General features: G+C 39.4%; 1 protein-coding gene across 2 annotated transcripts in view; it reads left to right on the top strand.

Annotated features, from left to right (window-relative positions):
- Positions 1-14,675, top strand: part of YLPM1 (YLP motif containing 1) — a 75,526-nt gene extending 60,851 nt beyond the window's left edge. For both annotated transcript variants that reach the window (XM_032344909.1, XM_032344912.1), the window contains 2 exons: positions 13,750-13,932; positions 14,259-14,675. In XM_032344909.1, the coding sequence (XP_032200800.1) occupies positions 13,750-13,896 (147 nt within the window). In that variant the 3' untranslated portion in view covers positions 13,897-13,932; positions 14,259-14,675. The remainder of the gene's footprint in view (positions 1-13,749; positions 13,933-14,258) is intronic.
- Positions 14,676-24,229: the final 9,554 nt, after the last annotated feature.

Genomic DNA, 24,229 nt, shown 5'->3' with positions numbered 1-24,229 from the left:
GCACAGGTAACTTTAAAAATGGGGAACAGAATCTCATGGCCAGCACATTGTCAATCTTAACGGAATTTGAAGTGGCCACTTGTGCTGTTTTGTCCTGGGGCACAATAGCCAGGTGCAGAGGAGAGTGTTGAAGAGAATCTGTGGAGTTCTTTTTTTTTTTTTTTCTTTTAAGATTTATTTATTTATGTGAGAGAAAGTGAGTACAGGGGAGGGAGGGGCAGAGGAAAGAGAGAGGATCTCAAGAAGACTCCCTGCTGAGCACAGCGGGGGGGGGGGGGGGGGGCTCCCGTGACCACGGCTTGATCCCACGACCATCAGGTCATAACCTGAGCTGACATCAGGAGTGAGATGCTTAATCATCTGAGCCGCCCAGGTGCCCCAAGAATCTGTAGGATTTCCTAGTGGGTTAGATATAGAGGGTCCAGGAGTGGTTGGAAGCAAAGGTGAATCTTCAGGGTTCTGGCCATAAGCACGCCATGTGTGTGGTGCCATTTACTGAGTCAGAGAAAACCAGGGGAGTCCAGTTTGAGACTAAAAAACGAGGTCAGTGCGGGACCATTTAAGTTAGAAATGATAGTTAGACCCAGGACCTCAAAATTTAGAAATTCACGTGGAGGTGAATGTTTCAAGAAGTAGAGAGTCATTAATTCTTAAATGATACAGAGAAGGCAAGTAAATTGGGAACAGAGAAATGGCTATTAGATTTGGCAACATGGAGATCACTGATTGATCAGTAATCAGTCAAGTTTTCTTAGAGAGTTAAAGGGCACCAAGCCCTTTAGGGCTTTTAACTTTAACTCTCTTCTTTAGCAGACTAAAGAAGTACTAGGATATGAACTGTAGAACAGCAGATAGAGACACCTTTTTGATGAAGTTTGCTATGAAAAGGAGCAGAGAAATGTAACCAAAACATCATACAGACATTAAATTTAGGAAAAGTGACCTTTGTGTATATCTTTTAAAACAAAATTAACAAAGTAAAAAATCATATTATATATGATCTGGATAAGCCTTTTCTAGCTAATATGTCTTGGTCTTCCTATTTTAAGTATATACAGACTACCATTCTTTTTAAATAGCTTCCTAATATTTGGTTGTACAGTTATCGGGTCCCTTACTGGTGGATACTTAGCTGTTTTCACAGTATTGTTAATGTAAATACTATGGGGAAAGTTGTGGTGCATATGTTTTTGGCATCATTTTGAAAGTATATCCCTAGGGTAGATAGCACTAAAGCTGCAATCTTCTGTCAGTTTGACAAATACTGTGAGCTCTCTTTCCAAAAAGATTACATCTGTTCATACACCCACATGTAAGTAAATGCCTGTTTTTCCACACTTACACTGAAGGTGCTATTATCATACTTTTAAACTTTTGACAATTTGATAGGTAAGACAAAAATGGCATCTGCATTTCCTTAATTAAGATGACGTTGTGTGTCATTTCTTTATCTTTACACATCGTTTCTTTTTTATGGATTTCTGCAGTACTTTTAATATTGAAAGAGTATTTATTGTAAGAGAATAAAAATGCCAGTAACACTTCATTATATTGGATAACATTACAAAGAACTCCAGTTTTCCAGGCTCTTTTAAATAGTTCAGATGGCCCCTAGGCCCACCCGTGTCCATGTAACTGGAAAGGAGGGAAAACAGAGATTAGGGGCCTACTGTGGGCCTCACTCCATCCAGGCACTACCTGTGTTGATTCCTCCTATTCCAGTTTTAAAGTTGGAGCAATAGAATTAGAAATAGCTCAGGGCGCCTGGGTGGCTCAGTCCGTTAAGCGTCTGCCTTTGGCTCAGGTCAGGATCCCAGGCGCCTGGGATCAAGTCCTGCATCAGGCTCCTTGCTCAACAGGGAGCTTGCTTCTCTCTCTGTCAGCTTCTATCTCTGCTTGTGTTCTCTCTCTCTCTGACAAATAAATGAATTTAAAAAAATTTAAAAACTCCCTTTGGAGGGAAAAAAAAAGAATTAGAAATAGCCCCTCCTTGGGAATAATAATTTGGTATAGTTGAGTTAACAATGAATAATCTCAAATGATAAATATTTTCTCTGGTTTATTTTTAGTCAAATAACTATTACTCTATGGAGTATGTGATCCCATGTAATTTACTGTGTAAGCTGGGTGAACAAAGAGAATTAGGCTGTGCATATCCTAGTTGGTTTTTTTTTTTAAGTTTTTATTTTAATTCCAGTTAGTTAACATACCATGTTATACTAGTTGTAGAAGTGTACAATGTAGTAATTCAGTACTTCCATTCAGCAGCTGGTGCTCACCATGACAAGTGCACTCCTTAATCCCCATGGACTATTTCACCCCTTCCCCCCCACCCCCCATCACCTCCCCTCTGGTAATCCTCAGTTTGTCCTTTATACTTGAGAGTCTGTTTCTTTTTTTCTTTTTTTCTTTCTTTTAAGATTTTATTTATTTATTTATTTATTTGAGAGAGAGAGAAAGAGCATAAGTAGGGTGGGGGCAGAGAAAGAGGGAGAGAATCTCAAGCAGACTCTGCACTGAGCGTAGAGCCCAAAGCAGGGCTTGATCTCAGGACCCATTAGATCATGACCCAAACCCAAACCAAGGGTCGGGTACTCAACTGACTGAGCCACCCAGGTGCTCTAAGAGTCTTTTTTTCAATTTTTCTCTCTCTCTCTTTTTCCCCTTTGATCATTTGTTTCTTAAATTCCACATATGAGTAAAACCATATAATATCTGTCTTTCTCTGACTTACTTATTTCGCTTAGCATTAGCATACACACCCCCCCCCATATCTTTATCCACTCCTTAATCAGTGGACACTTAGGCTGCTTGCATAATTTGGTTATTGTAAATAATGCTGTTGTAAACATAGAAGTACATGTATCCCTTTGAATTAGTGTTTTTATATTCTTTGGATAAATACCCAGTAGTGCAATTGCTAGATTATAGGGTAGTTGTATTTTTAACTTTGGAGGAACCTCCATACTGTTTTTCACAGTGGCTGCGCCAGCTTGCGTCCCCACCAATAGTGTGTAAGTGTTCCTTTTTCTCCACATCCTTGCCAACACCTGTTGTTTCTTGTGCTGTTGATTTTAGCCATTCTGACGGGTTTGAGGTGATATCTCATTATAGTTTTTTTTTTTAAGATTTTATTTATTTATTTGAGAGAGAGACAGTGAGAGAGAGCATGAGAGTTGAGAAGGTCAGAGGGAGAAGCAGACTCCCCGTGGGGAGCTGGGAGCCTGATGCGGGACTTGATCCTAGGACTCCAAGATCGTGACCTGAGCCGAAGGCAGTTGCTTAACTAACTGAGCCACCCAGGCGCCCTCACTATAGTTTTGATTTGCATTTCCCTTGATGATAAGTGATGATGAGCATCTTTCATGTGTCTGTTGGCCATCTTGTGTGTCTTTAGAGAAATGTCTGTTCATATCTTCTGCCCATGTTTTAATTGGATTATTTGGTTTTTGGTTCTTGAGTTTTATCAGTTTATCAGTTTTATCAGTATGTGGATACTAACCCATTATTGGATATGTCATTTGCAAATATCTTCTTCCATTCCATAAGTTGTCTTTTAGTTTTGTTGATTGTTTCCTTTGCTGTGCAGAAACTTTTTGTTTTAAAGTAGTCCCAGTAGTTTATTTTTGCTTTTGTTTCCCTTGCCTTAGAAGACCAGGAAGAGGTTACTATAGCCCGTGTCATAGAAGTTACTGTGTGTGTTCTCTTTTAGGATTTTTGTGGTTTCTAGTCTCACATTTAGATCTTTAATTCATTTTGAATTTATTTTTGTGTATGAAACATGGTCCAGTTTCTTTCTTTTACATGGTGCTATCCAGTTTTTCCAACACCATTTGTTGAGGAGACTTTCCCGTTAGATATTCTTTCCTGCTTTGTTGAAGATTAGTTGACCATATTAATGGTCAACTTATGTTGACCGTTATAAATGGTAGGTAGGTAGGTAGATTCATTTCTGGGTTTTCTGTTCTGTTCATTGATATGTGTGTCTGTTTTTGTGCCAGTACCATACGGTTTCAATTACTGCAGCTTTAATTTAACTTGAAGTCCAGAATTGTGATGCCTCCAGCTTTGCTTTGCTTTTTCAAGATTGCTTTGGCTATTTGGGATCTTTTGTGGTTCCATACACATTTTAGAATTGTTGTTCTAGTTCTGAGAAAAATGTTGTTGTGATATTGATAGGGATTGCATTAAATGTGTAGATTGCTTAGGATAGAGTATAGACATTTTAACAAGATTTGTTCTTTTAATCCATTAGAATGGGATGTCTTCCCATTTCTTTGTGTCAGCTTCAGTTTCTTTCATCAGTGTTTTATAGTTTTCAGAGTACGGGTCTTTCACTTCTTTGGCTAGGTTTATTCCTGGGTATCTTTTCGGTGCAGTTGTAAATGGGATTGTTTTCTTAATTTCTTTTGCTGCAGTTTCATTATTGGTTTATAGAAGTGTAAAAGATTTCTGCACATTGATTTTTGTATCCTGTGACTTTGCTAAATTCGTGTAGCAGTTTTTCGGTGGAGTCTTTCAGATTTTCTTTATGTAGTATCATGTCTACAAATAGGGAAAGTTTTACTGCTTACTTACTGACTTAGATGCCTTTTTTTCCTTTTTGTTGTCTGATTGCTGTGCCTAGGACTTCTAGAACTATGTTGAGTAAAAGTAGTGAGAGTGAATATCCTTGTTTTGTTTCTGTCCTCTCCGTTTTTTCCCATTAAGGATGATACGGGCTGTGGTTTTTTTCATATATGGCCTTTGTTATGTTGAGTTGTGTTCCCTCTAAACCTAATTTGTTGAGGGTTTCTATCATAGATGGATGTTGTACTTTGTCAAATGCTTTTTCTCCATCTGTTGAAATGATCATGTGGTTCTTTTCCTTTATCTTATTGATGTGACATTGATTGATGTGCAAATGTGAATTACCCTGGAAACCCAGGAATAAATCCCACTTGATTGTGGTGAATGATTTTTTCTAATGTGTTGCTGGATTCAGTTTGCTAGTATTTTGTTGAGAATTTTACATCTACATTCATCAGGGATATTGGGCTATAGATCTCTTTTTTAGTGGTGTCTTTCTCTGGTTTTGTTAAGAGAATAATGCTGCCTCATAGGATGAATATGGAAGTTTTCCTTTTCTGTTTTTTGGAATAGTTTGAGAAGAATAGCTATTAACTCTTTCTTTAAGTGTTTGGTAGAATTTGCCCGTGAAGCCATCTGGTCCTGGACTTTTGTTTGTTGGCAGTTTTTTTATTCCTGATTCCATTTCTTTGCTGGTTATCAGTCTGTTCAATTTTTCTATTTCTTACTGTTTCAGTTTTGGTAGTTTGTTTGTTTCTAGGAATTTATCTACTTCCTCTAGGTTGTCTGGGTTTGTTGGCATATAGTTTTTCATAATACTCACGTATAATTGTTTGTATTTCTGTTGTGTTGGTTTTTTTTTCTCCTCTCTCATTTGTGATTTTGAGTCCTTTCTCTTTTTTACTTGGTAAGGCTGGCTGGAGGTTTATCGATTTAATTGATACTGATTGATATTGAACTAGTTCCTGGTTTCATTGGTCTGTTCTATTGTTTTTTTAGTTTCTGTATCACTTATTTCTCTTCTCATGTTTATTATTTCCTTTCTTCTTCTGGTTTTACATTTTGTTTGTTCTTTTTTTCCTAGCTCCTTTAGGTGTCAGGTTAAGTTGAGATTTTTCTTCTTGAGGTATGCCTATAATATTTTATACTTCTCTCTTAGAACCGCTTCTGCTGCATCCCAGAGGTTTTGGTCTGTTGTATTTTCATTTTCATTAGTTTCCATGTACTTTTTTTTTTCTTCTTTTATTTCCTATTTGACCCATTCATTCACAGTAGCACATTATTTAACCTCCACATATCTGTGCTCTTTCCAGATTTTTTCCTGTGGTTGACTTTTAGTTTCATAGCATTGTGGTCAGAAAAGATGAATGGTATGACTTTCATCTTGAATTTGTTGAGGCTTGTTTTGTGGGCTAAATATGTGGTCTCTTCTGGAGAATGTTCCATATGTACTTGAAAAGAATGTGTTCTGCTGTTCTAGGCTGGAATGTTCTGAATATGTCTGTTAAATCCATCTGTTCCAAAGTGTCATTCAAAGCCACTGTTTCTTTGTTGATTTTCTGTTTAGATGATCTATTGATAAGAGGGGTGTTAAAGTCCCCTACTATTACTGTATTATTGATTAGTTCCTTTAGTGTTATTAACTGTTTTATGTATTTAGGTGTTCCCTTGTTGGGTGTGTAAATATTTACAGTTGTTATATCTTCTTGTTGGATTGTCTCTTTCGTTGTTATTATTAGGTCCTTCTTTATCTCTTGTTTCAGTCGTTGGGTTTTTTGTTTTTTGTTTTTAAAGATTTTATTTATTTATTTGACAGAGATCACAAGTAGGCAGAGAGGCAGGCAGAGAGAGAGAGAGAGGAGGAAGCAGGCTCCCTGCTAAGCGGAGAGCCCGATGTGGGCCTCGATCCCAGGACCCTGGGATCTTGACCTGAGCAGAAGGCAGAGTCTTTAACCCACTGAGCCACCCAGGTGCCCCTACAATCTTTGTTTTAAAGTATTTTGTCCAATGTAAGTATTGCTACTCTGGCTTTCTTTTGACATCCATTTGCAGGATAGATATTTCTCTATCCCCTCATTTTCAATCTGCAGGTATCTTTAGGTCTAAAATGAGTCTCTTATAGGCGGCATATAGATGGGTCTCATTTTTTTTTTATCTATCCCATCACCATATGTCTTTTGATTGGAGCATTTAGTCCATTTACATTCAGTATAATTATTGACAAATATGTTTTCATTGTCATTTTATTATGTTTTATGGTTGTTTCTGAAGGTATTCTCTGATCCTTTCTTGTCTTTCTCTCATGGTTTGCTGATTTTCTTTAGTGATGTATTTGATTTCATTCTCCTCATTCTTTGCATATTTATTAGTGGTTTTTGATATATGGTTATCTTTAGGTTTGCTTATAACCTCTTCTGCATGTAGCAGTCTATATAGTCATTTAAGTTTGAACTTATTCTTTTTGCCTTTCCTCCCCACATTTTAAGTATATGTTGTAATATTATACATCTTTTTATTTTGTGAGTTCCTTGACTGGTTTTTTTAAAGATTTTATTTATTTATTTACTTGAGAGAGAGAGAGAGAATGAGAGCGAGAACATGAGCAGGGAAGGGGCAGAGAGAGCAGCAGACCCCCTGCTGAGCAAGGAGCCCAATGCGGGACTTGATCCTGGGACTCCAGGATCATGAGCTGAGCTGAAGGCAGTTGCTCAACCAACTGAGCTACCCAGGCGCCCCACCTTGACTGATTTTTTAACAGAAATATTCATTTTTATTGCTTTTGTGTTTCCTACCTTTATACTGTCACTTTTGCTCTCCTTTCCAGTCAGAGTCCCCTTTAATATTTCTTGTAGGGCTGGATTACTGATCATGAACTCCCTTGTTTTTTGTTTGTCTCTATCTCTCTTTTCTGAATGATAGCCTTACTAAATAGTGTATTCTCTGCAGCAGATTTTCCCCATTTAGCACTTTGAATATATCATGCCACTGTCTTCTGGCTTGGAAGTTATCTGCTGAAAAATCTCCTGCTAACCTTATGAGTTTTCCCTTGTAAGTTACTGCCTTCTTTTGTCTTGTTCCTTTTAAGACTTTTTCTTTATTATTATATTTTGCCAGTTTAATTACAATATGTCTTAGTGTGGATCTGCTTTTGTTGATTTTGGTGGGAGTTCTTTCTTCAAATAAATTTTCTGTCCCCTCTTGTCTCTCTCCGTCTTCTGAGACTCCTATAATAAGAATGTTATTACATTTGATAGAGTCACTGAGTGCCCTAAGACTACTCTCATTTTGCATAATTGTTTTTGTCTCCTTTGTTCAGCCCGATTACTTTCCATTACTCAGTCTCCTTAGACCACTAATTCCTTCTTCCGCTTCTTCCATCCTGCTGTTCATTCCCTCAAGCATGTTTCTCATTTCATTTATTGTACTCTTTATTTCTGCTGTGCTATTCCTTCTCTCTCTCTGCTAAGGGTCTCACTGATGTCCTCCACTCTTTTCTCAGATCCAGTGAGTATCTTTATGATCATTAGTTCAAATTCTTTATTAGGCATGTTACTTATATCTGTTTTGCTTAGATTTCTGGCCCTGTCCTTGTTCTCTACTTTAGGATAAATTTCTGTTTTCTCATTTTGTCTAACTCTCTGTGCCTCTTTCTCTGTATTAGGAAAGTCAGCTACAGCTCTCATTCTTGAGGGTAATGGCCTTATGAAGAAGAGGTCCTGTGGTGCCCTGCACTGTGTCCCCTATTCCCCAAGGCCTGGCACTTCCGGGAGTATATGCTTCTGGGAGTATATGCTGCATATGGTCTGCTCTTTTGTCCTAGCCATTTTATCCTTCAGGCTAGTTATCTGCAGAGGCTCTTTGCCAGTTGTGGGCAGTGTTAGGTCCCTGGCCTGAATGTAGTACGTTTTAACTAGGTGTGCTGTGGTCAGTTTGTGAAATGAGACCTTTTGCCCCCACTGCCAGAACTAAAGCTCTGCAAAACTCCTGCCTCTGGAGATGGCAGAGTGAGCAAGACTTTGGTTCAGTATTGGGGAGAGGGTTTCTGCTTGCTGGTACTGAGGCAGGCCCACCAGAGTTTGTGCATGCACAGAGTGGGGAGGGGTCTCGGGTTGGGGAGGGGTCTCGGGTTAGGCAAGTTAGGTAGTGAGTATCAAGTGTTGGGTGTCAGTGCTGTGCTGGTTCCCACAGGTAGTCCTGCGCTTGTGCTTCCGGGGCAGGGGAGGGAAATGGTGCTGGCCAGTTCCTTGTTTCCAGAGGAGTCTCTCTCTGTGAATGCTCTCTCTGGGATGTGCTCCAAGATGAGCAAATGACCTTCACACTGTATGCCACAGGCACTCTTCAGATTGCTGTTACCATGCTGCACGCTTGCCTGCCTTCTCTCCAAGAGCAGGGCAATGCCCTCAGGGCGTCTTCCAGCCAAGCCTGCTGATTTTTGAAACTCCATAACCAGAAGTCATGAAATTCAGCCCCTCTTGCTTTCCAAGACAATTAGATGGGGATTTGTTTTCCCCTGCACTCCGCATTGTGTTAGTATGTCTCTCCCCCTTCTCCCTGACCACTGCTCCCTCCCCACCACAGCAGCGGACATCCATTTCTCTCCCAAACCGCCTCTTCACACTTTCTACCTTCTTCATTGTGGCCTCTCCTCTACCTTTAGTTGTGTGGTTTGTTCTGCCAGTCTTCAGCTTGATTTCTGGTGTATCTAGGATGACTCTTCCCCAAAGATTTTATTTATTTATTTGACAGACAAGAGATCACAAGTAGGCAGAGAGGCAGGCAGCGAGAGAGGAGGAAGCAGGCTCCCTGCTGAGCAGAGAGCCCAATGATGTGGGGCTCGATCCCAGAATCCTGGGATCAGGACCCTGGGATCATGACCTGACTCAAAGGCAGAGGCTTTAACCCACTGAGCCACCCAGGCGCCCCTATTTAGGATGATTTGTTAGTTATCTAGTGTATTTGTGGGTCAGGGTGAGCCTAGGGTGGTCCTACTTTGCTGCCATCTTCTTAACTCCCACATCCTAGTTCTTTGAAGTGGCTTATCTGTGACCCCTCCCCTGCCTCATATCCTCATCTCAAAGAGTTTGTAACTCTAAAACCAGTCACCAAATCAACACCAGACCACAAGGAGCTCCAGCGGGTAGCAACTAATGCAGAATTCATAACTTATTCCTTTTCTGGCATCTCTTGCTTGCTTTATAATTGAGGTGTTTTTTTTTTTTTTTTTTTTTTTTATGAATACCAGGCAGGCTGCTAGGATTAATGTCTACTGTAACAAGAAGTTAGTTTTATAGGGTTAATCATAACTAGAATTTTATGAAAATGCTTTATTTTTAAAATATAATTTATATTTTAAAAATTTTGGTTGCTTAGTTGGGCATAAAATGGTAGCTCCAGTGGACTTTGTGTTTCTTTGATGAATGGAAGGTGAACCGTTCCCTCGTTTGCAGGACTCACACATTTTAGAAATATTTTTAGTGATAGTGGCTGAAACGTATATACCTCAAACCTTTGAGTGTTAGTCAAGACTTTTCTGTATTGTACATTTTTTAATGGTTAAGATAAATGGCAAAAAAAAAAAAAAAAGAAAGATGGTAAATCTCAGTTAAAGTACCTCTGGGAAGATTAAGAGAGGCACTGACATTTAAGAAACCATTTCAAGTTGAAAGCATTGTTCTGCTCCGATAGTTAGTGTTTTGGTAATCATTCATTCATTCTACAGTGTTGAGTGTGTGTCAGATCTGCAAATGAGGCCTCTTAGAGCAGACCTCCAGTGGAGGAGTCCAAGATGCAAATAAATAATGTTAGTATAGCACCAGTGTATATTAAAGATACGCACAAAATACAGTAGTTTCCAAAATATTTTATTTATTTATTTTTTAAAGAATTTATTTAAGGGGGCACCTGGGTGGCTCAGCCATTAAGCATCTGCCTTCAACTTGGGTCACAATCCCAGGGCCCTGGGATGGAGCTCTGTATCAGGCTCCCTGCTTGGTGAAAAGCCTGCTTCTCCCTCTCCAACTCCCACTGCTTGTGTTCCCTCTCTGGCTGTTTCTGTCCGTCAAATACATAAATAAAATCTTTTTTTTAAAAAAAAAAGATTTTTTTAATGTATTTGACAGAGAGAGAGTGGGCACAAGCAGGGATGTGGTAGGCAAAGGGAGAGGGAGAAGACGGCTCCTTGAGGAACAAAAAACCCGATTCGAGGCTTGATCCCAGGACCCTGGAATTATGACCTGAGCCAAAAGCAGATGCTTAACCGACTGAGCACCCCAAAATATTTTAATTTCAACTTAAAATTGTGGGCATTGGTTCTAAAACATATTGCTTATTTAAAAAATAATTACATACTTTTTATTCTAATCCTATGTTCTTTATTTTATCTGAGTTTTAAAGACTTAATTTAAGCTACAGACTTAAAAGTTAGTTCTTAGTTTATTTAGGGTAAGATGGACCAGTGTGTACTCTGTACCAAAGATGTACTGTGGACTACTGTGGACTATTTACCATTTCTTTCTTTGGTGGCCACAGTCTGTCCATTCTTTTTTTTTTTTTTTTTAATTATTTATTTATTTATTTATTTATTTGACACAGAGAGAGAGATCACAAGTAGGCAGGCAGAGAGAGAGGGGGAAGCAGGCTTCCTGCTGAGCAGAGAGCCCGATGCGGGATCAGGACCTGAGCTGAAGGCAGAGGGTAAACCCACTGAGCCACTCAGGCACCCCCAGTCTGTCCATTCTTCATTCCCCTTAACCATAATCATTTTTGCTAAAATGTGTCCCCTTGACCCCAAGGGCAACTGAGAGAGTGTATGAATCTGTCAAAATAAATACAGTTAGCATAAATCCATAGCAGAAAGCCCAGAGAGCTCTGTATACAAAAAGCCCACATTATTTAGGCTTATTTACTTATTTATTCTACTAAAGGCCATGAAGGAAATTTTAGGTTTTTTACCCACTAAAAATCTGCTTTAAAAAGAGTTGGGCTTGGGGCGCCTGAGTGGTTCAGTTGCTTAAGTGTCTGTCTTTCGCTCAGGTCATGATCTCAGGGTCCTGGGATCAACCCTTGCATCAGGCTCCCTGATCAATGGGGAGAGCCTGCTTCCCCATCTCCCTCTGCCGCTCTGTCCCTGCCCCTGCTTATATTCCCTCTCTCTGTCGAATATACATAAAATCTTTAAAGAAAAAAATTTTTTTTAATTGTGTTACCAATTTTCCCCATTCCTATTACTACTTATCTTCTCTTTGACCAAGTGGTTGCTGTTTGGAGAAGCCTAGTCATTTCATTTTGGTAATAGGGAAGGTCAGTGCACCTGTAAGAGCAGTTGCATTTCTGTGTCCAGTATGAAGAGCATGGAGTATGCATGCTCTGGTTTTCTTGTCACAGATAATAAATCACAAGCTAAATTTAAAGTACAATCTTATGGGGCCCCTGGGTGGCTCAGTTGTTAAGCAGCTGCCTTCGGCTCAGGTCATGATCCCAGGGTCCTGGGATCGAGCCCCACATCAGGCTCCCTGCTTGGCGGGAAGCCTGCTTCTCCCTCTCCCACTCCCTCTGCTTGTGTTCCTTCTCTCGCTGTGTCTCTGTCAAATAAATAAATAAAAAATAAAATACAATCTTAGGGGTGCCTGGGTGGTGCAGTCAGTTAAGTGTCCAACTCTTGGTTTCAGCTCAGGTCATGATGTCAGGGTTGTGAGATCAAGCCCCATGGCAGGCTCCAAGCTCAGTGCAGAGTCTGCTTGAAATTCTCCCGCCCTCTCCCTGCCCCTCCCACTTGTGTGCTTATGTTCTCTTCTTCTCTCTCAAATAAATCTTTTTAAAAAATACAATCTCTGCATGAGGCTTCTGGGTGGCTCAGTTCTTGGGCATCTGCCTTCAGTTCAGGTCATGATCCCAGGGTCCTGGGATCTAGCCCTGTGTCAGGCTCCCCACTGAGAGCCCACTTTTCCTTCTCTCTCTGTCTGATGCTCCTGCTACTCGTGCTCACTCTTTCTGTTAAATAAATAAACAAAATCTTTAAAAATATGTATACAATCTCTGCAGACTTTGGTGCTATGTCCACAGTTTCATAGTTTCTCAAGTATTTCAGCTTATGCAGAATATATCTACTTATTTTTTAATTGTTTATATAAGAATCTATATTTGATATGTTACTGAAATTGAAAATGTATTTGCTTATATTCTAAAAATATCAGAATACCAACCAAGGGAAATATCCCTGATCTATATGTATTTGTAGTTAAAATCTACGTATTTCCATAAATGCTAACAGTTGAGTCCATCTCTTCATCTCTTTATCTCATGAATGAAAATAGTAACAGCTCCCTTTTTCTAAGTTTAGATTTCAAGAAATATTTGTTGTGTAGAGATAAATAAAAGTCCACTGATCTAGGGTATTTTTAGTCTCTTAGGGAAGACAGGTCTATAAATAGATCATTGCAATATAGTGTGAAAGTTCAAAAGTGAACATGTCAAAATCCAGAAGTAGCTCTAAGGAAGCAATGATTGATTAATTATTTGATTGGCAAAGAACAAGAAAGATAAAGCAGGGGTAGCTGACTAGACTTACGGCAGGTGGACAGGGAGGGTTAGGGCATTTCAGGAAGGAGACGAGTATATGCACAATTACAGAGATGGGAAATGGCTCCAGGTGCTCTGAGAGCTAGAAGTAATTTCATACTGCTTATATAAAAGGCTGTAGGCACTGCCCAGAAACACCACTGAGGAGTAGACAGGGCCAAATCCAGAGGGACCTGTGTGCTTAGATTTTATTTTTTAGGCAGGGGAAAGATTTAAAGCAGGTGAGAGTCATAACCGTGTGTATTTTGGGATCACTCTGGCAGAATGGGTTGGAGGGACTGAGCATGTAAGGTAGGAAGACTAGGCAGAGGGAAAAGTAAGATCAGCGAACCAGAAAGGAGAGAGACAGAGGAAAGGTAGGCGCCAGGACTGAGCTGAAAGCTGAACTGTTCAGGAGCTAGAAGGGTTAGCACTTGGTAACTGGACCAGAGTTTGCTTTCTTTAACTTACATGGCTTTTTCTGCTTCTCCCCAGTTAATTCCTAATGTTTTTATCTCTTGGTTTCAGATTAGTTACCCTATCCCTTAGACTATCCAGAGAGTGAAGAAACTCTTTCCATATTTATTTTCCCTAAAGCCCAGCCTAACGCTGTGTTCTTTCTAGGTGAGATGGGCGGACCTGGAAGAAAAGAAGGACGCAGATAGGAAAAGGGCCATAGGTTTTGTGGTCGGACAGACTGACTGGGAGAAGATCACAGATGAAAGTGGTCACCTGGCTGAGAAAGCCCTCAATCGAACCAAATATATATGATACTTAGTTTTTGAACGGAGTCATTGTTCCTCTAAGGTAAGATTGCACAATCGTATAAATAGCCTACTGGGTGGTTGTTTTGAAGGGTTTGAGATAAAGGAGACAGCATGCTTTGCTAAAAATGCTTCCCGAAAGTTTATTATTTTCTGGTTCTTAAAAAGGTAAGTATGTGCTTCTTGCCAACATTTATAGTGCACGGTGTTGGAAAAGGGGGCAATTTTCTGCAACCTGGCTCCCTTAATACAAGAGTTGAGAAAAGCTTGGATTCTATAGATTTGAGGAGTGGAATGATGCGATACTGGAGTCTACTGGATTTTCTGCCTGCTGTTCCGTGGCATGACAGCCTTTTCTTTTCTTTCCAGGTGGTTCGCTTTGAGGTGATCTGAAGCCACGACCTCATGGAGCTTCGTTGTGTGTCACCTTGCCTTCCACGTTTCGATTTTTGTTTTGTTTCTACCACTTTAGTTTTTTAAAGTTCTCCAGTGTCCCCAAGAGGTATTAGAATCTTGCTGTACCCAAGCAAGACATTAATTTTTCTTTTTAACTATTTTGGGGAGGGAGGGAGTGATAGCTTAACTGCTGAAGCCAGGTGGAGGGTCTGCTGGAGGATTCCAACAGAAAACATTTCCTCCGCTGTACAATGTCACAGACTATCTCTATCATCATTGCTTTGTGGCTGTTTTTGTTTTTTACTGTATGTAACTGGTAGCTGATTGTACTAGGATTAAAAACAATAAACTTTCACGATAAAGCCGATGAGATTCATGGGCTATACAGCATGGGCCCCTTTCTCTTGTTTTCTTAACTTTATTTTTTACTGCTCTTTTAATATGGTGTGTTCTAATTACGTGCTAGCCGAACATCCAAAACCTCTTTCCCATTGAATGTTATATAGCTTAGTGACTCCATAGCACATACTGTAAGCACAAGGAGGGCTCTCAGTGATCTTTGTTTGATGGCTGATTTCATTCTCCATCTTTGCGTCTTGAAGACTTGAAGAGATGACTGCCGGTACCCTGTCCTCCTTTTCTTCCAAGTGCCGGTTCCCTGGAGTACATCAGTTACAGCTTGATGTTTCATTGTTTTATTTTTTGGATCCTCTTGTTGTTCCTCCTTCTTTCCACTTTGTTCCTTCATGCTGTGTTTACTTTGATTTTTCCCTCATCTGGATTTGATTCCTGGTGGGCAGAACTGATGAACTCCATAGAACTTCGGAACTTGTTGCCTTATCCTTAAACTTGAATCGTTGATGTTTTCATCAAGATTGCAGGGGAGGACGAGTACGGAGACACGCAGCCCTCTGGCAGGCAGCCTCTAAGCCTGTCAGGTTTTCAGGTTCTTGCCAGATAGCTCGTTATTGGAAAGCATGGACTTCTGCACAGAGTTTCCTCTCTTGTGGATACTATGAGGTGGAACCTAGAAATTCACAGACCTAACACCCAAATATCATTCCAATTTAAAAACAAAAAACAAACAAACAAACAAAGAAAAACCTCTTTTACCTTTCCCATTCTGCAAAGAAAGAAACCTCATTTTCTAACATGAGAGAAGACAGGAGTTTTTTTCCTCAAACACCGTTTCCACTTTGTAATCCAACTCAGCAAGTTGTAAATTTGTTCACAAAAGGCTCGAATATTTTGTAATATTCACTTTTGGGCTATGGACAAAAACCTTTTAATTTTATGACCTACATTAAGTACCGTGTGACCAGAAATGATATTTATTAGCATTCAGATAGTATGTATCACTTTGGGTTCAAGAATGTGAAATTATAGTACTGAAGACTAATTTAATGGGAATCCTGAAAACTTTCTGTTCTTCTCTCTCCTCTGAAGTTCTGAATGTTCTACATGTAAGAGGCTTTGAGATCATTAACAAGTCAATGTTGAATGTATAATTTGCTATATTGGATAACTTCCACTGTCTGTAGTATTGAACAGGCTACTCTGGTTGCTTATTGGCCCACAGTGCACTTCTGTGGACCCATCTTTCTCAGCCGCCTTTATGATGTTGAGTGAAGGTACATGACAAGATAGCCCATAGAATTAGTTTGTACAGTAGACTCACTTGAATCTACCAAATGTCTTTTCTTACCAAAAAATGTATTTCCAGAATATGTTTTCTAGTTCAGAAGACAATGGAAGCATATATATGTTCTTATAGAGGATTGTTTTACTTTAGTTTTCTTAACCTTTTTGTGTTCTAACAGTATTCAGAATTCCAATGAAATAAGAAGTGGTAATCACTCATGAATCACTTTAAATCTGCCATATTTTGCCTTACAGCCGTGGCTTTGTGTCTGCGATCTTACACTAAAGAGGATAGGGAAGTGCGAACAGAGTCAGAAATGGCCTCTGCTGGCTTTTGGAAGATACAGATTAACAACAGGGGACGAACATAGAATGTTGGCTACTTTAGAAAGTTGGTCTAACAAATAACCTCAATGAAAGAAGATTAATGAAAAAAAGATTGGGCCCCCAAAAGAAAATAATGAAGACTGTCAGCTGATACTTGACTTTGTTAGTCTAATGGCACTGTTAAAAAAATTCTTGAATTTGCATTATCTCACTAGATGGAGAATAGAATCAAAAGCCCAAGAATAGCTTGGAGAAATTTGGTGTTTGTAGAAAATGCCTTGATAACACAAATATACTTAAAATACCTCGTGGAATACAGAGAACCAAACTTGGGTTCCGTTTATTTGCTCGCATTTTACAGTTGTCTTATTAACATTGTTTTCCTTATCATCTCAGAAAACTGTGTTCTGTGTTTTAAGTTTTTTATTTTATTTTAATCATACTAAGTTTATTTAAAATCCTGTGTTGTGTCTTAATACAAAATAATCTGGTGTTGGGCAAAGTTCCTGGTATCTTTAATGTTTCACATCTTTTTAAACTAACTGTGAAAAATCTCACTTTAGTGATTCAGCTGTGCTTGATGAGATGCAGAGATTTTTCCTATTTAGAAATAATTTTATTTAGGGTTAAGTTGGCTTATTCAGAATACATCGTGACTGATTACGGGATCAAAAGCCATCAGTTATACACAGTAGTCTGTTGACACTTATTTGATTCACATAATTTTCAAGAAGTTATGTTTGATTTTAGATATCAGTGATTAATTCAGAAGCTTATTGACAGAGACAAAAATCTTAAATTTTCTGGTTGAATTTCTTTCCTTTGTGAAAGAATTCTGGTGGTTGCTTGGACAAACCGAGTATTAAATTTTGAATTGGATTGACTGAAAATTTCAACCTAGGTTTTCCTACTTTGGTGGTACCTCAGCTTTTATGTTAAGTATTTTATCCTGCTGACTGCAAATTGTAGGTACTTTGGTAATATTGGTGTCCGGATCCTGGCTCACAGGTAGGTAGGACTGTGAAAGTAACAAGCCGTCAGTTACCAGGAAATTGTATGGCTCTTTCAGATACAGTTTAGAGCGATCAAAATGGAGATGAATTGTACTAAGCCACAGAAGAATGATTCCTCCTTGTTAGTATTGACAGACCCTGGTACACGTTCTAGTTCCTCTCTCAGAAGTTATGTGACCTTAAGCGAATCATTTAACCTATCTGAGGTTCCATTTCCTCATCTATGAAGTGCACATAACAAAACTTGCCCAGCAAAGGTTGCTGTGAGTAGTCAATTGAGAGGACGCTTGTAAGCTGCTTGGCCCAGTACCAAGCACAGAGTGGAAGGTAAAAAACTGGTAGCTTATCATCATCGTCGTTACTGCTTGTTATTACTTCTTGGTTTGTTCCCTTTTTTGCTTTTGAAATCAAAAATTTTCACTTGGCTTGAAGATAGTAATCACCTTTTATAGCCAGCTACTGTAAACCAAGCTATGCCATATGAAATAGTGCATGGGGGAGGGGGCGGAGGGGTGGAAGAGTAATAATTCAGAAGCATTTTCAGGTAAGCGGTGAAACTGACCTTCAGAACCAGTATGGCCGCTTAAGACGCTTTGGTACAAAGGCTAAGTACTAAGTAGTAACAGGAAGCAGTGGCCAGTCCACAGGTGTGTACAAAGGTGAAAGCACTGAAGCAGGGATTTGCTTTTTCATAAATTGAAGGGGAAAAAAAAAAAGTAATTTTGTGATACATTCATCTGGTATAAAATTCAGAAGGTTCCAGGACATATATATTAGTCTTCCTTCCTTCGTAACCCTGAGCCTTCCACATCCCATCAATAGAGGTAACCAGTGTTGCCTGTTTCTTTTGCTTCCTTTCAGAAAGGTTTTGTGGATAAGCATTAAATATTAATATTTTTGGGTTTTGTTTACTCAAACGGTAGAGTGCTGCACAAACCACCTTATTTTGTTTCTTCTTTTCAATAGTGTGTCTTGGTGGTCATTCAGATGTTGTGTGTGGAACATCCCCATTCTCATTCCCTCCTCTTCCTCTCTTCTACCCCATCTGTCCTCTCCTCTTTCCTTCTTCCCTCTCGCACCCTCCCTCCTTCCTTAATTTCCCGAAGGTACCTTTGTATTGTAAGGAGCTTTACTTAAAATTTGTAAGCAATTGCTCATTTATATTTCTGTTCTTTTCATGGCATGGAATGTATGTTCTGCAGGTGTACCTCCGTGCAGTTTCATCACGTGTGTAGGTTTGTGTATCCATATGCCATATGAAATAGTGCATCTATTCCCCGTCTTCCTCATACCCCCCCATCTCCCGGGACAACCATTAATCTGTTCTCCCATTCTGTAGTTGTAACATTTAAAGAATGTTATATAAATGAAATCATTTAAGATGGAACCTTTGGCCTTTTTTCACATGGCATAATTCTCTTGGCATTCATTCAAGCTGTAGCAGTTGCCTGTTTGCACTTTGTTCCTTCGTATTGCTCAGTAGCATTCCATCCCTTTTTCCTTTAACAGCTGCAGACGACTCTATGTCCTTAACATGTGATTTAACATAGCAGGTTTCTGTTGACGGATATCCATGCTCTCTTTTGCTCTTATAAAGTTTGAATTTCATATCTCATCATCGCTCTGCCACTTCCTATGCTTGCCTGATTTCTAGAAATGAAGGAACAGTATCAATGGCATCCTTTACGTAGACATCCTCACAGGGTGACAGGCACTGAAGAGCCAGCATAGCACAGGGGGGGAACTATCAGAAGGGAGGCCGTAGTGAAATGACAAAGGCCGATCTTATTTCCTGGAAAATCCTGCGTGATAGGATTCTGACAAAGAATCATGATGCATCTTAGAGGGCCAGAGAGACTGATGAGTCCCTGGTTCACACATGACTGAAAGTTAAATCCTCAGGCCACTGTCCCCTGTACCCGGATATTTGTGCACCTCAGTGACACAAATATGGGGATCCCGTTCTCAGGCTCCATTGGTTTCACATTAAACCACAGTCCACCAGCCTCCTCTTGAGCGGGACTGAGCTTCTGGAGTTATTCACAGCCCTCTGCCTGCCAGCAGGACCTTGCATCTGTGATCCTATGAAGAGCTTATAGATTTAATGGTTTATTGTATAGGGAAGGACTTGACTTTGAGTCTTCTACTTAAGAAGCTTGCACTTTCTACCAAATATGCACATTCTTGTTTTTGACAACATTGATCTAGATCGCAGATCCTTCTCCTATATTTCAAGAATTGAAGCAGTCTCTTCCACCATACTTGGAATCCTTCTGACACCTATTAGGTCTGATGGTGAGTTCTAATTCTTAGGTATGTCTCGTGTTTATTTCTTTTACAGCATCTAGCTAGCTCGGTGCGCAGCTCAAGTAGCTCTTGAGTGAATAGAGGAGCTGGCCGCCATGAGCGTGGCAGTAATCACACGCTTATTCAGTTGGACAGGTAACGAAGGATTGAGTCAGAGGGTGGAGACTGGCAAACTGGAGAACAAGGTAGGTCTGGCTAAAGGGGAGGCATCGCCTCGTCAGCCATAGTGGACTGTGGCCATATAGGGATGTGGGTCCTTGTTGCCAAGTTTTCTGGGTTTTCAAGAAAAGTGTAAAATCTGAGTTTTTATGTGAAATCAGTGTTTGTGCACTAAGAATTTATTTTGGTTTTGGTTTGGTTGGTTGGGTTTGTTTTTTGTTTTTTTTTTTTGCAAATGCTTTGGCCTGAGTAGTTTGCCTGCCGTTTCCGACTTGAAGGCTGCCAGTTTGAAACTCTTGATATTTTGAGAAGAGGTTGGAAAGACCTTAGGGCTCATTCCTGTCAAATCCCTTCATTTCAGAGAGGAAGTTTCTGAGGCCAAAAGAGACAAATTACTTACTCAAAGTCTACAGTTGTTTGGTGGCCAAACAAGGCTAGAACTTGGGTTTCCTGGTCCCTGACTTGGCACTTCCTTTTTCCTTAACTATGATACCTTCTTTCTGAAGCCTTCATAAGTTCTAGGGTGGTGACCATTCCAGTATTGTGTGTGCTGTCTGTGTGTGCACAAGTGCATGTTTCCTAATGTCTGTGGACCTGGAAGTCCATTCTGATGTAAATACATGATTCAGTTGGTTACCTCTGAAACCATCTTCCTTGAACTCCCACAGTATAACTGTACACTTGGGGTCTCATTTATTGCTTACTAGGTTGTTTGATACCTCTTTTTTAATTGTAGAAGTTTAAAAATTTGACGAGTACTGAATTATTATGTAAGAACAGAGGAGAGGAAATCACATTTTACGGTTTTCTGTAATTTGTAATTCCTTAGGTTCTGTAACTAGCCTATTTGCTCTACCTCCAGGGACAAGCATCTTAACCTCTTTGACTTGGAAGTTCCCTATTACCCATCTTGTTAAGGACAACTCCATCAGCATGGCAGTCAACTCTGTCAGTAACATGATCCCAATGACTTTGCCAGCTTTCTCTTCCACTCTGCTTACCACATGTGCACACACTACAGGCACACGCTGTGATTTACGGTACCTTCAGCTTTCCCTCAGATTTCCTGTTTCCTTTAGGAATTGTGTGTGAAGGCCCAGCTCACATGCTCCATTCTCCCTGAAGCTGTGCTCTCCCTGACCCTCTTGTTTTGCTCCCTCCTTCCAGCTCTCACAGGATTTTGCTTGATTTGTCCTATGGTCACTTTTATTTCTTTTTTGGATGTGGCTTTCATGTATTTAATTTTTTAAAAAACATTTTATTTATTTATTTGACAGAGAGATCACAAGTAGGTACAGAGGCAGGCAGAGAGAGAGAGGAGGAGGAACCAGGCTCCCCACTGAGCAGAAAGCCTTATGTGGGACTCCATCCCAGGACCCTGAGACCATGACCTGAGCCAAAGGCAGAGGCTTAACCCACTGAGTCACTCAGGTGCCCCACATGTATTTTTTTTTTTTAAGTAGATTTAATATGCACAGTTTCAGGTGTAGAATATAATGATGCTACCGTTTGGTACATTTCTGATGCTCACCATAGTAAGTGTGGTCACCATCTGTCACTAAACAACATTATTACCATCTTACTGTTGATGAGAATGCAAATTGGTGCAGCCACTGTGGGAAAAGAGTGTTGAAGTACCTCAAAAAATTAAAAATATAATTATCAAATGAGCCAGTAATTCTACTACTGGGTAGTTAACGCCTTCCCCCAAAAGGAAAGATGTATGCGCCCCTGTGTTTACTGTAGCGTTATTTACATTAGCCAGGATATGGAAGCAGCCCAACTGTCCATCCATAGATCTGTGATCTCTTAATTTATCTATCTAGTAGAATAACTTATAAGCCTGTCTTGTCTTTCTGCCCCATCCTTTCCCATTTCCAAATGCAAACTCGTGGAGGGCTAGAACTATATTTTTGCTCTTCTTCCATCCGTAGAATCCCTAATATGCAATACCTGTTATGTACAGCTGGTGCTCAACCATATTCAGAACTGATGCATGGATTTAAATATAAAGTTAGTTCAGATGGGTCAATATATGTGTAACTCATAGAATTCTTGAGTTTGCTTTTTCACTGCCTCTGTATCTTCCAGTTGGTGGCATTTCCATAAGTATTACATAAACCATGCATCATAAGTTCAAATGCCTGCTATAGACAGGAAGACGTAATGAGAGAATTGGCCAGTAGTTTCATAACGGCATGTTCTGTTCTTTCATCAGGAACAGACTTTGCAAACTAGACATGTAGGAATACTCTTCATTCTCACGGGAAGATGTCCTCTTTCCAATTTTTCCCAAAACATTCTACACTATGTATCTTTACTTTTCCCACACTGGGTAGAGGTAAAAGTCCAAGTGTTCATTTTCTTCTTAACTCGACTGTGAGAAAATCAGCAGTGGAAGCAGAGTGATAATGGCAGCTGGCTCTCAGCCTGGGAAGACAGTAGGGCTTGGTAGGGACTGAGAGGATGCAGAGTGCTTGCCCCAGCCCAGTGAGACTGCTCTTCTCCAGCCTGTGGTTGCTGTGAGGCAAGGTAGACCATGTAACCAGATGAAGATAAAAGCGGAAAGCTGGATTTTTATGAGATAAGGTTTTTTCAAAATACTCTGAGGGACAATAGAGTAGTGGCAAAGCAAGTCAGCTGGAGGCCACATATTGCCTACAGGCCACCATTTGGGGACTTCTGACATGATTCATAAAAGATGTCTGAAAGGCAGTTACTGTACAGATGTCCCTAAGAGAGGAAACATCAGGTTATATTACATAGATTACATAGATTGTATGTAAATATTTTGATCAGTACCTTGTGACTGATATTTTGGAGTAAATAATTCTGTTTTCACTGAGCCAGATAGCAATATCAACATAATACACTGATGTTGAATTTGCAGTAGGTTATTTTTTGTCCATTGCTTGTTGTCACATGGATGCATGTCTGTTTGCCTCCTCCTTGGGTGACATCCTTTCCATGCCTCCATTCATCAAGATGGCAGGTAAGCACCTGTGTATGCACAAGTAAATAGTGTGCACACACTTATCCTAGAGAAAGAAGACAGCAAGAATTCCCTCTGGTTAAGCAGAGTGGCTGAACAGCCAGACCCAGCTGTGAATTTGACCAGAATGTCCTTATAACTCTTCATTGCTTTCTACTCTTTCTACTGGGGAAAGAGGATGTATGTCATTAAAGCACCTGTCCATGTCAAGGTGGGTATACTTTTGCTATGTTTGATTTCTTAAAGTATGTCTTGAGGCATTAACTTTTTCAAATTTATTCAAGCCATAAAGTACAAATTCATTCGTTCTCATAATTAAAAAAAAATACTACAAATTCTAAAACCCCCACTGAGCAACAGACATTTTAAAATCTTGGAGGTAATAACTGTTATAATTTTTTTGTGTGGCTTTCCAAATCTTTTTCTGTGCATATATATATATATATATATATATATATATACACACACACACACCTGTAAGAATATGGTTTTATTGTTTTTTTTTTACATGAGTGATATTTTTACATGTCTGAAGACCCCTTTTGTCTGTGTGTATACATATGCACACACATATATATAAGTATACATGTGTGTATGTGTGTATTACATGATATCTATATAACGTAGATTATTTCTCTTATTTGTAACAGTTTTTCACTGTCATGACAATATTAGATTGAACATTCTTGTAAATGCCCTTTTGGGGCATAGTTTCGAATTTTCCAGGGAAATACAGAAGAATTTAAATATTGGGCCATAGGGAAACAGTTCCTCCTTTTATGTCCTAATAATTATCTGTACATGTGCTTAAGAAAGAGTCCTAACTTAATGGCTGGGATATCAAAAATTATTTTCTTGGTACTTTAAAATCCAGTTTTTTTATGCTGCTCTCATTTGAATTCAATCTTTTGAATAAATTTGGAATTAATAAGTATAAGTAAAATATGTTCGAGGTAGTAGTCGTACATAGATCAAGACTATTAAGCTTTTGGGAATAGGTGCTATGTTTCAATGGTAGGGAAATTAAATTTTCAACTGAGATTATCTCCCTTAATCATGAAGTTCTTTTTTTCAACTCCTTCTTCTCTCCCTTTGGAATTATGACAACTGGATCCACAGGTGCTATGAAAATATTTTCTCACATCACACATCTTGTTTAACACTAGTTTGAATAATCCTGGAAAATAAAAGTTTTGATACCCTATAAAAGAAGAAGTATTAGTTTGGTCAAATCTGGAATACCCATTTTACATGAGGAGATCTAGTTAAATTTTTTTTAGGTATTAAAAGAACATTTTTGGGGTGCCTGGCTGGCTCAGTCAGAGGAGCATGCCATTCGATCTCAGGCCATGAGTTTGAGCTCCATATTGGGTGTAGAGATTACTTAAATAATAAATTAAAAAAAAAACATTCTTTAAACAAATAACTAATATCAGAAATGAAAGAGGGGATACCACTAAAGAGCCCATAGACATTAAAAGGATAGCAAAGGAATACTATGGACA

This window comes from Mustela erminea, chromosome 5 (genome assembly GCF_009829155.1).
Source record: "Mustela erminea isolate mMusErm1 chromosome 5, mMusErm1.Pri, whole genome shotgun sequence".
Taxonomy (NCBI): domain Eukaryota; kingdom Metazoa; phylum Chordata; class Mammalia; order Carnivora; family Mustelidae; genus Mustela; species Mustela erminea.
The sequence above is the reverse complement of the archived record's forward strand: the minus strand, read 5'-3'. Positions and strand labels throughout refer to the sequence as shown.